The 13,179-nt window shown below is 43.8% G+C and overlaps 1 protein-coding gene across 2 annotated transcripts in view; it reads left to right on the plus strand.

Annotated features, from left to right (window-relative positions):
* Slc24a3 (solute carrier family 24 (sodium/potassium/calcium exchanger), member 3) overlaps positions 1-13,179 on the plus strand; it is a 474,392-nt gene that overhangs the window by 277,046 nt on the left and 184,167 nt on the right. For both annotated transcript variants that reach the window (NM_001356497.1, NM_053195.3), the window contains exon 3: positions 3,686-3,762. In NM_001356497.1, the coding sequence (NP_001343426.1) occupies positions 3,686-3,762 (77 nt within the window). The remainder of the gene's footprint in view (positions 1-3,685; positions 3,763-13,179) is intronic.

The raw sequence follows: 13,179 nt of genomic DNA on the forward strand, positions 1-13,179 counted from the left end.
TAGAGAAATATGGAAGCTAGAGGGTAATTATTGAGGCTCAACTCCTTCTACATTTGGGAAGCCCAAAAAAAAGTCAAAGGTAGGAACTGAGGATGGCAACAGAAATCCTCCATGCAGACACTGTCATTGGCAGAGAGGTATCAAAGCAAATGGTTTGCTCCTAGGAATCCTGGAGAACTTCCTTCATGGTACCCAAACCAACAAAGGTACTGCAAAGCAGAGGTATTAGGCTGATAGATGGGAGGTACAGGAATTGAGACTGTTCAATAAAATAGCAGCATTGCAGAGCCCAGGGCTTGATATCAACTTTCAGCTTATTTTGCAGACTTTTGTCTTCTCACTGACATTTCTACAATTGTAGCTTCACTGTAGTCTACAAGGTGAAATCTTCCAAGGTCCCTCTTGTTTGTCATTAATCAGGAAACTCCAGTGTGGCATGTTTAAAAGAGTATCCTTATAGAAACATACTTGAAGTGTCTAGGACATTCTTATCATTCCTTACGTCCTATTTAATCACCTTAAGAATAGACTTCAACTAGCAAGTATGATTAACTAGCAACTTACAGACAAACCTTGCAAAACAAACAAAAACAAAAAACAACAAAACGTCATTGAGATATCCTTGATAAACACAAACATATAAAAATTATGAGTTTGCCAGGCATGGTAGTACACGCCTTTAATCCCAGCACTTGGGAGGCAGAGGCAGGCGGATTTCTGAGTTTGAAGCCAGCCTGGTCTACAGATTGAGTTCCAGGACAGTCAGGGAGATACAGAGAAACTCTGTCTCAAAAAACAAACAAACAAAAAATATATGAGTTTGTATATTGTATGCATTAAATTAGTGAATTATATGTGTTTGAGCTTGAAAATACCTTGATCAGTTTTCTACACACACACACACACACACACACACACACACACACACACACACCTTAACATACAATAAGGTTATGATCCAGTGACCTATCTTTGGTTGTATATTTAGTGCCACAGACTGGACTCAGTCAGTCCCTCAACCCGCAGGAGAATCACGGCTCTGGAACTCAGGTGGGCAAGGAGTCAGTGGCTAGTGACAAACAGATGTGAACACAAGGGAGTGTTGATCTGAATGTAATTTTTCAAAGCGAGCATCAGAATAAAAACAAGGAAGGTAGGTGATACATCAGCCAAGGTACATCGAGATGCATAATGGCTCTTTACACAAAACAGAAAATGAATATATAAAAGTTGCAGGAACCAGGCAGTGTTTACAAATGAGATAAGATCAGCCCTATTGAAAATCAGCTATTCACAGGATTTAGGTGAAAGGGCTAATATGCCCAGGTGCAATACTAGTCTATTGTTAAACCCACCACCAGGAGTTCCTTAGTAAATACCTAATTATGCTACTCCTCTGGGCCTAGTGAAAAACATGCACCAGGGAAGTTTCGTTCTCTAACCTTTTCATGAATAATACAATACTCTAGTTCCTCCTTAGACCACAACCCACCTTCTTCCTAAACCATTGTAAATTCCTGCATATGGGAGTGACTCTGCTGTTATTCTAAGTTTACTTTGTTGAACTAGCCCTGAGATTTTTAGCTCTTATCCAGTAAAATACTGTAAGAAAGCATGCAAGACAAGTTTCCATGAAACTTTTTGCCTCAGGACTGTGGCCAAGCTTTTAGACTTACCACGTAGACTTCACTGGAGTAGGAGTGACAATTTAGTACACTTAGCTTACCACAGTCCCAACTTGACCCAACCCACTTCAAACATGCTCGGGAAAAACATGCTCAGGACACTGACATTCCCCTGTAGTTAGGCCTCCTGGAGAGTCCCTTGCTATATTGATAGCTCTGGGTCTAACCAACACTCAAAATTCAAAGGATAGTTTCTACTGAATATATGAAGCTTTTGCACTACTGCCAGTAGGAGCCTAGAAATGCATCATAAAATGATTGATATACCCAAGCTAATTAATATCTCATATCTATATAGATACTATAAAGAAGATAATGAGAGAGAATGGACATATTTCAAATAAGTAATCAGTACTTTTAACTCTTCTCCTTGGTGTACTTTAAAAGGTGAGCTTTACTCTCTATACAGATGTGCACAGATGTTCTCTCTGGCACAAATACTTTATACATCTGACCTATGGCCACAGGCTGCTTTACTGCAGTGTTACCTTAGAAACAAAAAACTCAGTATTTGTAAGAAGCATCCAGTGGCTTGTGTGTGGGACAAATTGCCTAGCTACTGAGCCATGATCCTGAGGTAATTTCTGTGATTGCTTCAGGGTTGCCCTGAAGAAATGGACCCTGGCATCTGCCATGGTCATCTGGGATTACCCTACCTCCCTGGTCTCATTACCTTCTTTACTCACTGTGTACACTGCAGCCATATCCCGGATAAACTGCACACCCCTAAATCCTTGTCTCTGACTCTACTCAAAACAAGATGCGTGGCAAGCCTGAGTTCATGATACCTGGTCTACAGCCCCTGCCCTCTGGTGATGATTGCCTTCACTGCCCACTAGAGAAACAGGAAGATACATCACCAAGCTCCAAGGGAGACGACTTCATTAGCTGGTGTTGTCTGCCAAAGGCTGGATGAGGGCAGGCAGAGTGTCTGCGGCTTCCTGAATTACACAGTCTCATGGCAAATGTAGGTCAGGTCAGAAAAAAGTGCAGCGCTCCAGAGCAGGATGGAGGTACTAGTGTCCCAAGCCAGTAGGAGTGGGAGAGGGAAATGAGGCAGTGAATAGCAGCTTGGAGCAGCCCCTTCATCAGCGTATGAGGTGAAGCCTGCTTGCCCTGGTCAGAAAAGCCCTTTTCACTGCATGTGACAAAGTATGTAGGATTACAAATAAAAACCAGTCACATTGAGTGAGAATATTAGAATATTAGAAAACAAGTTTGTAATATTAGCTCCGTGCTTCCTCGTTTAACTTTTGCTTTGTTTTGTTATTGTTTGTTTTAGTTTGTATTGTTTAAATGAGTGTTCCCTTATGTGGCACTCGCTGACCTAGAACTCACTATGTAGATCAGGCTAACCTCAAACTCAAGAGAACTGCTGAATCCTCTGAGATGATTAAAAGAGTGTGCCACCATACTCAGTTCCATATTTAAACTTAAGGTCACAAGTGATGTCCTACAAACTACCATAGCACCAAAGCAATGTGTCAGAGCTGCCTCAATAGAGTGAAACACACCCTCCACATCCATGTATCCTGTACCACAGATCAACCAACTACCATTGAAATACATTGAAATACATTGAAAAACAATATAGCATGATGACTCCTTGCATACCATTTACATTATAGGAAAAGCTATGAGTCATGATATGCAAATACCATGCCATTTTCCAGAAGAGACTTGACTATGCCCATATGGTGTCCTTGAGATCCCAGATTCAATCTCTCATGGACACCAAGGGACAACTCTAGATGAAAATTTGCATTGGCAGCTGGGGCTGAGGTCATACTAGCATTACCATAGTTTGTCGCATCTTGTTTGAAGGGAATGCTAAATTCTAGTTAGAGGCTCATAAACTTGAAGTCTTTTAGTTTGTTTCATTTTGTTCTTATGCAAGTTCATAGACCTAGAACTCTGAAGTCAGGGTTAGTGGCACTGTCCTAGATCAGCTGTACTGAAAAGGTCATCTGTACTGAGCTGCTTTTCTCTCTGTTCTCTAGCCCTGCATGAATTCCCCAGGGACATCTTCTCCAATGAAGACCGACGACAGGGAGCAGTGGTCCTCCACGTGCTCTGTGTAAGTAGCCCCTCTTGAGCCTTTGCTTGCAGGGCTTGAAGGACAGAGGTAGGTAGACAGCAAAAATGACCACAGAGGCTCCATTCCTGCCTGCCCACCTACCTGGTAACAGACCATCTCCAAATGTGCCATCTCTTAAAGACTGGCTCCCAACATCTGTCTGTTGTCTTGTTTTCTTTCACTGAACTCTCAAGTCACATTTCTCCTAACAAACCTGATCCTGCCAGTGTTCACACAGGGAAAGGTGAAGCAATTTTGCAACCAGGTGGACCATGTGTCATAGTGTACCTCCCTTAATATGCTTTATTTTCTTCCACGTAATCTGTCATTATCCACTTATTTTTTTCATTGTCTGTCAGCTTCTCTATGAGAACATAAGCCCTATGAGAACAGGGACTTTGTTTTGTACCTGGAGTCATTTTCACACCCATTCTTTTTTTTCTTTCTTTTTTTATTTTCCGAGACAGAGTTTCTCTGTATAGCCCTGGCTGTCCTGGAACTCACTTTATAGACCAGGCTGGCCTCGAACTCAGAAATCCGCCTGCCTCTGCCTCCCAAGTGCTGGGATTAAAGGCATGCGTCACCACACCTGGCTTTACATCAATTCTTGGCACACAATAGAGACAGAGTATTTGCTCAGTCATCAAATTCAACGTGATGACACCCAATGCCTAGCCCTTAATAGGTGATCAACTATATAGCTTGTGCCTTCATCTGCTTTTGTAGTTTACACCATTGTCCTGCACCATCATCTAAAGACACAGTGGCCCTTTGTGGCCCTAAGTTGCTTCACCTTGTTCCCATTTGGAGAGGTTTCTGGTTGTGTGTGTGTGTGTATGTGTGTGTGTGTGTGTGTGTGTGTGTGTGTGTGTGTGTGTGTGTGAAGATATATCTAAGGAAGTGGCCTCAGAATAAGAAAACTCCAACTGAAGTCTAGACCAGGCATGCTACTGCCTCAAAACCTTCTTATTACCATCTCCTTTATTTTTATTTGTTACTGTGAAGTAAACTCCCTAAACGTAGTGAGTCCTGTTCCCATCCTTGTTGCTGGGCTCTCCATGTCAACCATTCAGAAAGAGCATGGACTGCTTTTTCATGTGGCTGGCACAAGTTCACTTGGGTGTCTTGGGCTACATGGTAATGTTTCCAGAGGGCTTCTTCACGCTCAGACCTGGGAGCAGAGCTTTGCTGGGCTCCTCTAGAACCATTAACCGAAGTTCCTTCATCCTTCGTGTATTCTCTGCCGTGGAGTTGCCTCTGAAAGTTGGGATTCCACATGGAAGCCTGAACTCTAGCATGAGAATGACTATGGCAAGCATGGAAGAAGTATTAGGAGCTTTAGAACTTGGCCTCAGAAGCCAGGCTGTATCATTTCTGTTGTACTAGTTGTAGTCATAAGCCCACAATGGTCCAAGAAAGAGGACCTAGCAACTGATTTTCGATCTATACCTACAGGTAATCTGTAGTCATATTCCGGGCTCTGGATTCACATCAAGCCCAGGTGTGAGACTCTGAAGTCTTTGTTTTGCGCATGGTTTCTGACAAGATGGTTCACTTCTCCAGACCCTCGAGTCACTTGAGCTAACCCCCTTCCAGGAAAAAGCAATCAACTCTTCCAGTCTTTTTTTTTTTTTTTAATCACACTCCTACCTGGGGACAAAAAGCATGAAATGTTTTCTTCTAGCAAAAAAATAAAAAAATAAACTGTCTCTAAAAACGCCAAATAAATAAGAATCCTGGAAAGCTGGCAGTCTTCCCTGCCCTTCCAGAGAATCGTGTGCACTGAGCAATTAATGTGGATGCCATCTTCGGCACCACAGAGGCTCCACTGTCACAGGGCTGAGGCGTCCCAGGCACTGAGTGGGATCCAGACTTCCCTAGCAGCTAACAGAAGCCTGCTGCTATGACATGTGAGATATGAGATTCCTGGTCTTGGCCCAAACAGCGAGGGTTTTCATTCTCCCACAGCGGTGCTGCTAGCCCCATGTGGCAGGGCCCTCCTCTCTAACTCTACCTTCTGAGATGAATGCCAAGGGTCCTCAATTTCCTTTGCACTTAATGAGGCCAGGCAGGTCACTCAGAAAGGCTCCTGTTACCTGTGTCAGTAGTTCCAGGCTAGCATGAAAACAAAATGGGCACCATATGCTATTACGGTAAACATGTCATCTTTACAAGAATAGCCATGAGTTCACAGATTAACACTTTGTAGTCCCTAATATAGAATGTTTCTTTTTGCCCACGTCCTGGGCCCTGCACTTTAGAATTTAGGCAAGAAATCCAGAGACCAAGGTCAGTGCCCATTCTTTCAATCTACAATGTGTAGAGTAGAAGAATTATCTACCCACATAGCTTGTGGTTGTTTGAATGAGAAATGTGTCCCTGTGGGCTCAGCACATATATGAACACATGGACCCTGTAAGTTGTGGCACTGTTAGGAAGTAGAGCCTTGTGAGAGGAAGTGCATCACTGGAGGTGGGTTTTGAGAGTTTATTTGTCCTATCTGCTTCTTGTCTGTGGTTGAAGATGTAATCTCTCAACTTCCTGCTCTGGCTACCTGCTGCCATTATGGATTCTCTTTGAGAAAGCATAAGCCCAAATCAACTCTTTTGTCCTTGATTAACCTTTGGTCATGGTCTTTTATTACAGCAGAGAAGTAACTAATATCTAATCTCAAGCTGGCTTCCAAGATCTTCACAGGCTCCTTCCCAGGATCCTAATCTTGGAAGGAGGAGACCCTGATGCATTAACCTTGAACTTACTTCCTGTGATGCACATGTGTGTAGCACAGGGCAGAGGATGAGGGGAAGGCCTTTCTGTATGGCCAGAGAAATATCCTGTCCATATAGCTGCAATGTCAAGGAGCACCTCTGACCCACTGGAGACTCTGCAAATATGCCTCATGAGGGGAGCCATTTCCATCACATTTGGCTCACTGAACAACATGAGTTGTATAGTCATTGCTTGCTCAATTCAGGGCAGATCCTCTTATATCTCCATCTACTTTACAGATCACCCAGCAAACTTAGCTTGCACAGGAAATTTTCAGTGAATACCTCAGGATATAAAAATAATTGCTGTAAGGGCAAAGGGTATTTAGGGTCCAGCAGTAACAGATGAACACACAAGTCAAGACTGTAAGACATTAAAGGACTCACATTTAGGAGCACACCCTGAGCTAGAAGTTTACTAGCGCTTGGCTGGGGCCTTCTGGGTGGATGAGCCATGGCTTTATCCTGCAGGAAGTCAGTATGTTGTGAGGAGAACTGCCATGGATGGAACCTGACACGGTCAAAGTGCTAACCATGGTCTGTTCTGTCTGCTGAGGGGGCTCAGCAGAGGCACATTTTGGGGCCAAGGTGCTGCTGGTCTTGAAGAGTGGACAAGGAATTCCTAAAGGAGACCTAGGAAGAGGAATGGGTATAATTTCAGACACAATAAGGAAACCGTATGGGTTGGATATTGGAAATGTGGGGATTCAGAACATCTGGAGGAAGCAGAACTGAAGGATATGCCTAGCAGTAAGCATACAGATGAGATGGTAGAGAGCTCATGAAACTCATGTTGAAGTTACCATGGTGACTTAGAGGTTGTACTAGAGGAAGTTGCTATCCATCTTCCAACCTATCAGCTCTATCTCCTTGCTTAGTGGCAGGGATCAGAGTAGACCTCTCTCCTGCAAGTTGAAAATGTTCCAGCATGGTCACAAAAAAAAAAAAAAAAGGCCCAAGGGCATGTGGGAGAGTTTCCTAGGAGTCCCAGATATAAAAAAAAAAAGATACCCCAGATCTACTGTGAACCTATCTGAAAGTACTAGAGCCTACTGTGCACCATTCCATGTCAGACAAGTCTTGTCTTCTACCAATGGGTCCCAGTAGGCATATCCTGTCACCTTAGCTGTTCTAGGGATAGGAATATATAAGAGTGTTCTTCTCATGAAGTTAACTGGTCACAATCATGGGTCTATGGCAAAGTAGCATGTACTTTTAGGTCTTCTTGTGAAACCCAATCATACCTATAATTACTTGTACCCAAACCCACACTGCCTATTGCGCTGTACCACAGGTGTTTGCTTTCTACACAATGTCTATAGTCTTTGGCCCAAGTTAGAACAGATCTGTGGATGCAGGTAAGACTAAAGACCCTACCCCCTACCCTACTCCCACACACACATACCAGAGCAAACTTTTAAATCTTAACTATCTGAGCTTGCTTCTATTGTTCTGTCCTGAAAATACTTCTCTTTCGTGTGTGATTTGTGGGACACAAGACAGCTCTTTTTGGCTCACTTGCTGAACACTGAAACTCCAATTTCCCCCTTGGATCTTTTTGGTTTAGAATACATAAACCCTGAGATTGCACTTCAAAAAGCATTTCTGTTTCTTCCAACTGTGTGTGTGTGTGTGTGCCTCCCCTGCAGGTGGGTGAATCCAGCATCTTTACAGTTTTAGTCAGCAGTGAATATCCCTAAGAGAGCACATGTGTCTTAGAAACCCTTTGTTATTCTATCTTCCCTAATGCTGAGGTGTTAGAAGTAGGATTTCCTGTGTCTGAGGAAATCTGTGTCCTTTGTGAACTCATTGAGTCTGCCCCAAATAGAGAGAGAAGCCTATGGATTATTTTCTAGGGCTATGATTGTTTGTGGTTTATAAATATCTGACAAATTTTTTGATAATTATCCCGCCTGACATGGAAAACTGAATATCTGGGATGATCAACCAAGCCAGGCATTATTTTTTTTTTCCTCCCAGGAAAGGGAGAAAAGCTGTAAAGAATCAATACTGGAGATTCTCAAAATGAATTTGGGAAACCATCTCTCTAAAGTGGATTAAACTCCTCTGCATACCTTGACAGCTTTCAAAAGTACCCTTTGTAAGTGTTAAGGCTCCATTCCCCCCTTTTAATGTAGCTCCTCTTTTCCCATGCACTGTTCTCTCTCTGTCTCTCTCTCTCTCTCTCTCTGTCTCTCTGTGTCTCTGTCTCTCTATCTCTGTCTCTCTTTCTCTCTCGCTGTGTGTGTATTTCTTTCCCTTTCCCCCTCTTCCCACCCAGTGTGTGTGTGTGTGTGTGTGTGTGTGTGTGTGTGTGTGAAGTATCACACATGGGAAAATGATTCTGTCCCTTGTTAAGGCAAGTTTTTATTAAGTGAGACTGAGAATGGGGTTGTAAACTCATCTAGCAGCCTGTACCTGGCAACTGGATTACCCAGGACAAAAACCTCAATGAGTGGGCTGTTGGAACTGCTCAGTGGTAAAGCAAGGTGCTGGGTGTGAGCCTAAGGGCTGTAAAACACAAGCAACCAAAAGGACACATCATTGAGAATGCTTCTCCTGAGTGTTTTCATCATCTAAACCTGGACATACTCCAGGAGTTTCATAAGAATCTCAGGGATGCCCAAAAAGGAATTCTCCTCCACTGAGCTGCTACGCTGTACACTAGTCAGTGCTGTCACCACTGTGACTAAATACCAGAGAGAAACAATTAGATGGCAATTTCAGGGGCTTAGATGGTCATAGTAAGGAAGGTAGGAGATGGAATGATGGGTCAGCTTATATCATGGTAGGAGAGAGGTGAGGGCAGAGATAGACAGATACTGGGAAACAGGGGCCCTTGTATAAGGCATACCTGCATTGATGAACATTTCCAGGTAGGCTCCACATCCCACAGCCTTCCAAAATAGTACCACTAGCTGGGAACCAAGTGTACAAAGACATGAACCTATGGAAGATATTTCATACTTAAATCTTAATTAGGAAACTGGTATCTGCACCCTCCCTGTTGGCCTCTCAAGATAGCAAAATGGATGTGTGGTCCCCCGAGGGGAAGGGTCTCTCCCCTTCTACCTTAGCCCATTCCATCCAGGAGTGGGAATCTTCTTGTCCTCATTCCAGTGATGATGGACACTCATCACTGGAGCTCATAAAAAAGGGTGTGGGTTGCATACAGAGCAGGCCATCCTGGAAGTCAATACAGGATCTTATGCTGGTCCATCAAGCCAAGACTTCTGCAGATGAAGGCCCTCCAGGAGTGGCAAGGGAGTCCATTGACATCACTCCTTTGTCATGCCCATGTGATGCTTCACGGGTTTGAGTCCAAAGGTGGTGGTCTCTACTGCCACATTCACCTGATGTCCACGTTTTGGTTTTTTTCTCCCTCCTTAAGCTCAGAAAGTTAATATTGTCTGCGCATCAGGGGAGCACACACTATATGAGTCCATCTCTGTTCTCGCTTATTCCTTCACTATCTTCTAAGTTGAAGAATGGGCTGGTTCCAACCTCAAGATTGTACTAGGACCTCACCTTGTTCCACAAAAGTGCAGAGGAAATCACTGTCAGTAGAAGGAGCCTCCAGGATAGATGTGATTGAATGTTATTGAATAATGGGAGGGAACACCCACATATGATCTACCTCTGATTTCACTCTCGTAGCTAGTTCCCTCCATGTTCAATGTTCTCACCCCAGCTTAGGTGACGTTCTTCTCATCTTCCCCATGAAACCTGTGTTCTTTCTGAAGATGTGTGACTCTGCTTCCATTAGGGCCTTGGCTTCCTGGTGTGTTCTTCTGACTGCCTGCCCTGATTGCTCCCACCCCCAGCACTAGTCACCTCTGCAGGCTTCCGTGGACCCAGCTCACTTTTTTCTCACCTGGCTATGATCACCAACCCACATAAATTTGCCTCTTCTAAGTCAGGTCACCAGCTCTTAATCAAGAAGCTTCCCTCCAGAAGCCTGGGAGATGAAGAGGATGTTTTAGCCCTACCCTACCCTCAGCTTCCTGCCAAATCAAATGAACAGATAGACTGAGCTTCATTCTTGAAGAAGCTGGAAGATGGAGGAGCCACTCAAGGGACTCTTGTCCCAACAAGAATAGCCTTATTCCTATCTTATACTTCCCCTTTTGTTTTGGGGGAAAGGAAACAACTTTGCTCTGGATGGCACTTGCCAAATACATGATGCTCTCAGTTATTTCTGCTGTTTATTTGAGTATCTGAAGGATGGTTTCCTGAAACGTGCTCCTCTGGGCCCAGATAGCTTTTGAGATGACATCAACCAGTAATCAGGGGGCAGAATAGCTGGGGTTGTAGCAGGTGGTAGAGATATCTCCTTTTTAATCCTCTAGTTCCCCTAGCACTTTAAGGGACTTATCAGAGCTCACATGTTTTCCCAAATCTATCATTTTGTTGTCCAGCAGAACTCTGGTGCAAAATCTGTGCTCTCTATGTTAGCCCCTGGCCACACATGGCTACTGAGCCCTCGAAGAATAGTAAATATGAGTGAGGCACTGGGTTTTTGTCTGTTTTACTTAGTTTTAGCTAGTATAAATGTGAAAACCCATATATGGTTAGATGTTACCCTGGACATCCTAAGCGTGAATTCTAATGCAGCATTGAGCCTCCCTTCCCAGGTTTTCTGCTTGACGTGGTAAGGTTAGATCTCTTCCTCACAAATAGGCTCTGCTTTCCTACTTGGTCCTTTCAAGGGAGAGTCATGAGCTTGATCATCCCAGGGGGGAGGGTCCAAAGGAGGTACCACTTAGCCATCAGGTTTACAGAAAACAGCATGTAAGGTACTAGAGAGACAGAAATAGGAGGTAGGAAATGTGTGGTATCAAATATTTAGTGTTTTGGAACATGTACCCTATGTCTCCTAGCACATGGTAGGTATTCTGTGAGGGTTAGCATCTTAGGTCTTCTCTTTTCCCCATGCCCTTTGGAAGGTGATAGAGCCTGTGTGGTATAACCTGTAACAGTGCATCTCCTGCCGTACAACAAGAGCAGGATCCATTCAGGCAAAGCTACTACGCCTATAAATGAAAGGACAGGTGTCAGCAGATCTCTCCACATAGGCCTTTCTTTCAAGCCTAGGCCTCAGAAGCAAGAGGTATTGCCATTTTCAGAGAAAGAGGTTAATTTTTAATTGACAAATAGTAATTAAGGGTATATATCTATGGGGCACTGTATAGTTGTAACACATTATGGAATGATCAAAAACTGGACTAGTTAATATAGCTGTCACTTTACACACTTAAATTCTCCTTGTGTTGAATACTAAAGTACAATTATTTAGGAGTTGTGTTTGTATCTCAGAAGTAAAATGTTTGCTTAGTGTACACAAGGCCCTGACTTCCACCCTCAGTACCACCAGAAGTATAAGTAAGCAAACCCATTTATTCAGCCTTTTAAAATTTTAATCATTATTAACCAAAAAGTACAAAAACACAAAATGGAAGTAGATGCTGTTCTGTAGAAGACCCTAAAGACTCCACCAGAAAACCCTGGAAAGCAGACGAATGAATTCTAAAGTTGCAGCTTACCAAAAATCAACCTGCAAAAAACGAGTAGCTTTTCTACACAGTAGCAACCAGCAATCCCAAAAGAAATGTAGAGCGCAGTTCTGTTTGTAGGACTAACAAACTACTTAGGAATTAATTTAGTCGGAGGGAGTTTTGAAACTGAAGAGAACCTGCGTGGTCTGGACAGAAAGGTTCCAGCCACAACTCACTCTCTGGACAGACATGTTTAGTTAAGGGATTCTGCCCTGGACGAGAAAAATGATTAAAACAGCCTGTGGAATTTGCTGTTTACTCTTGGAAAAGTGTTGAGCAGGGCCTCAATTTGTCAGCGTCAACACAGAGCTAACACTGGTGTCCAGAGGATTAGCGCAGAGGGCAAATTATAGTCCAGTGGCTCTCGTCATTCCCTCCCTCCCCTCCTTGCTCCTGAGTCTTAATTCAGCAGGCCCACTGGGCCTTTGTCTCCCCAGAGGCATGCTGGATGGTCCAGTCCCCAGACTCCCTGAGCTGATGGCAAAGCATGGTGATAAGAGATTGCACTTTCAATGAAGTCCACCTGAGTCTCAGTCCTAGCCTTTCTACTTACCAGCTGGGGATCGAGGACAAACTTTTTATTTGCCTTTGTAGACCCTCAGTTTCCGTGTCTGTCACTGGAGAGAGCTGTGACACTCACCTCCTTTGGCTGTGTTGGAGGGTACTTGCAGGTACCCTCCACAGTCTTACACTGGCTAGAACACGCCCCCTACCTGTAACTTCTAAGTACTGCTAGTTGAGTGTGCTCTCCAGATCACTAATTCCCATCACGTACCCCTGCAACTCTGAGCTTTTTCTGGTACCTAAATCCCAATCTTCTTGAATTCAGGACAGATTCTAAGTAAGTTCCAGAAAATCAGCAGCCCTGGAAGTAGCCCTTTCAAGCGGGCTTTGGTAGTAGATAAATATTTCATTTCCACCATGCCTCCGTTGGACTAAACATGCTACATGCTCTACCTTGTCTCCTCCCATGACCCAGAACAAGCTCTTGCCACCACCCCAATATCTCACGATCAGCCTTTACTATCACCCTCTTTTCCCAGACCAGCTTCCCAGCTCTCCAACTCCTACTTCCTGGGAACCCCACTCTTCTA

The sequence above is a fragment of the Mus musculus genome, chromosome 2 (assembly GCF_000001635.26).
Source record: "Mus musculus strain C57BL/6J chromosome 2, GRCm38.p6 C57BL/6J".
Lineage (NCBI taxonomy): Eukaryota > Metazoa > Chordata > Mammalia > Rodentia > Muridae > Mus > Mus musculus.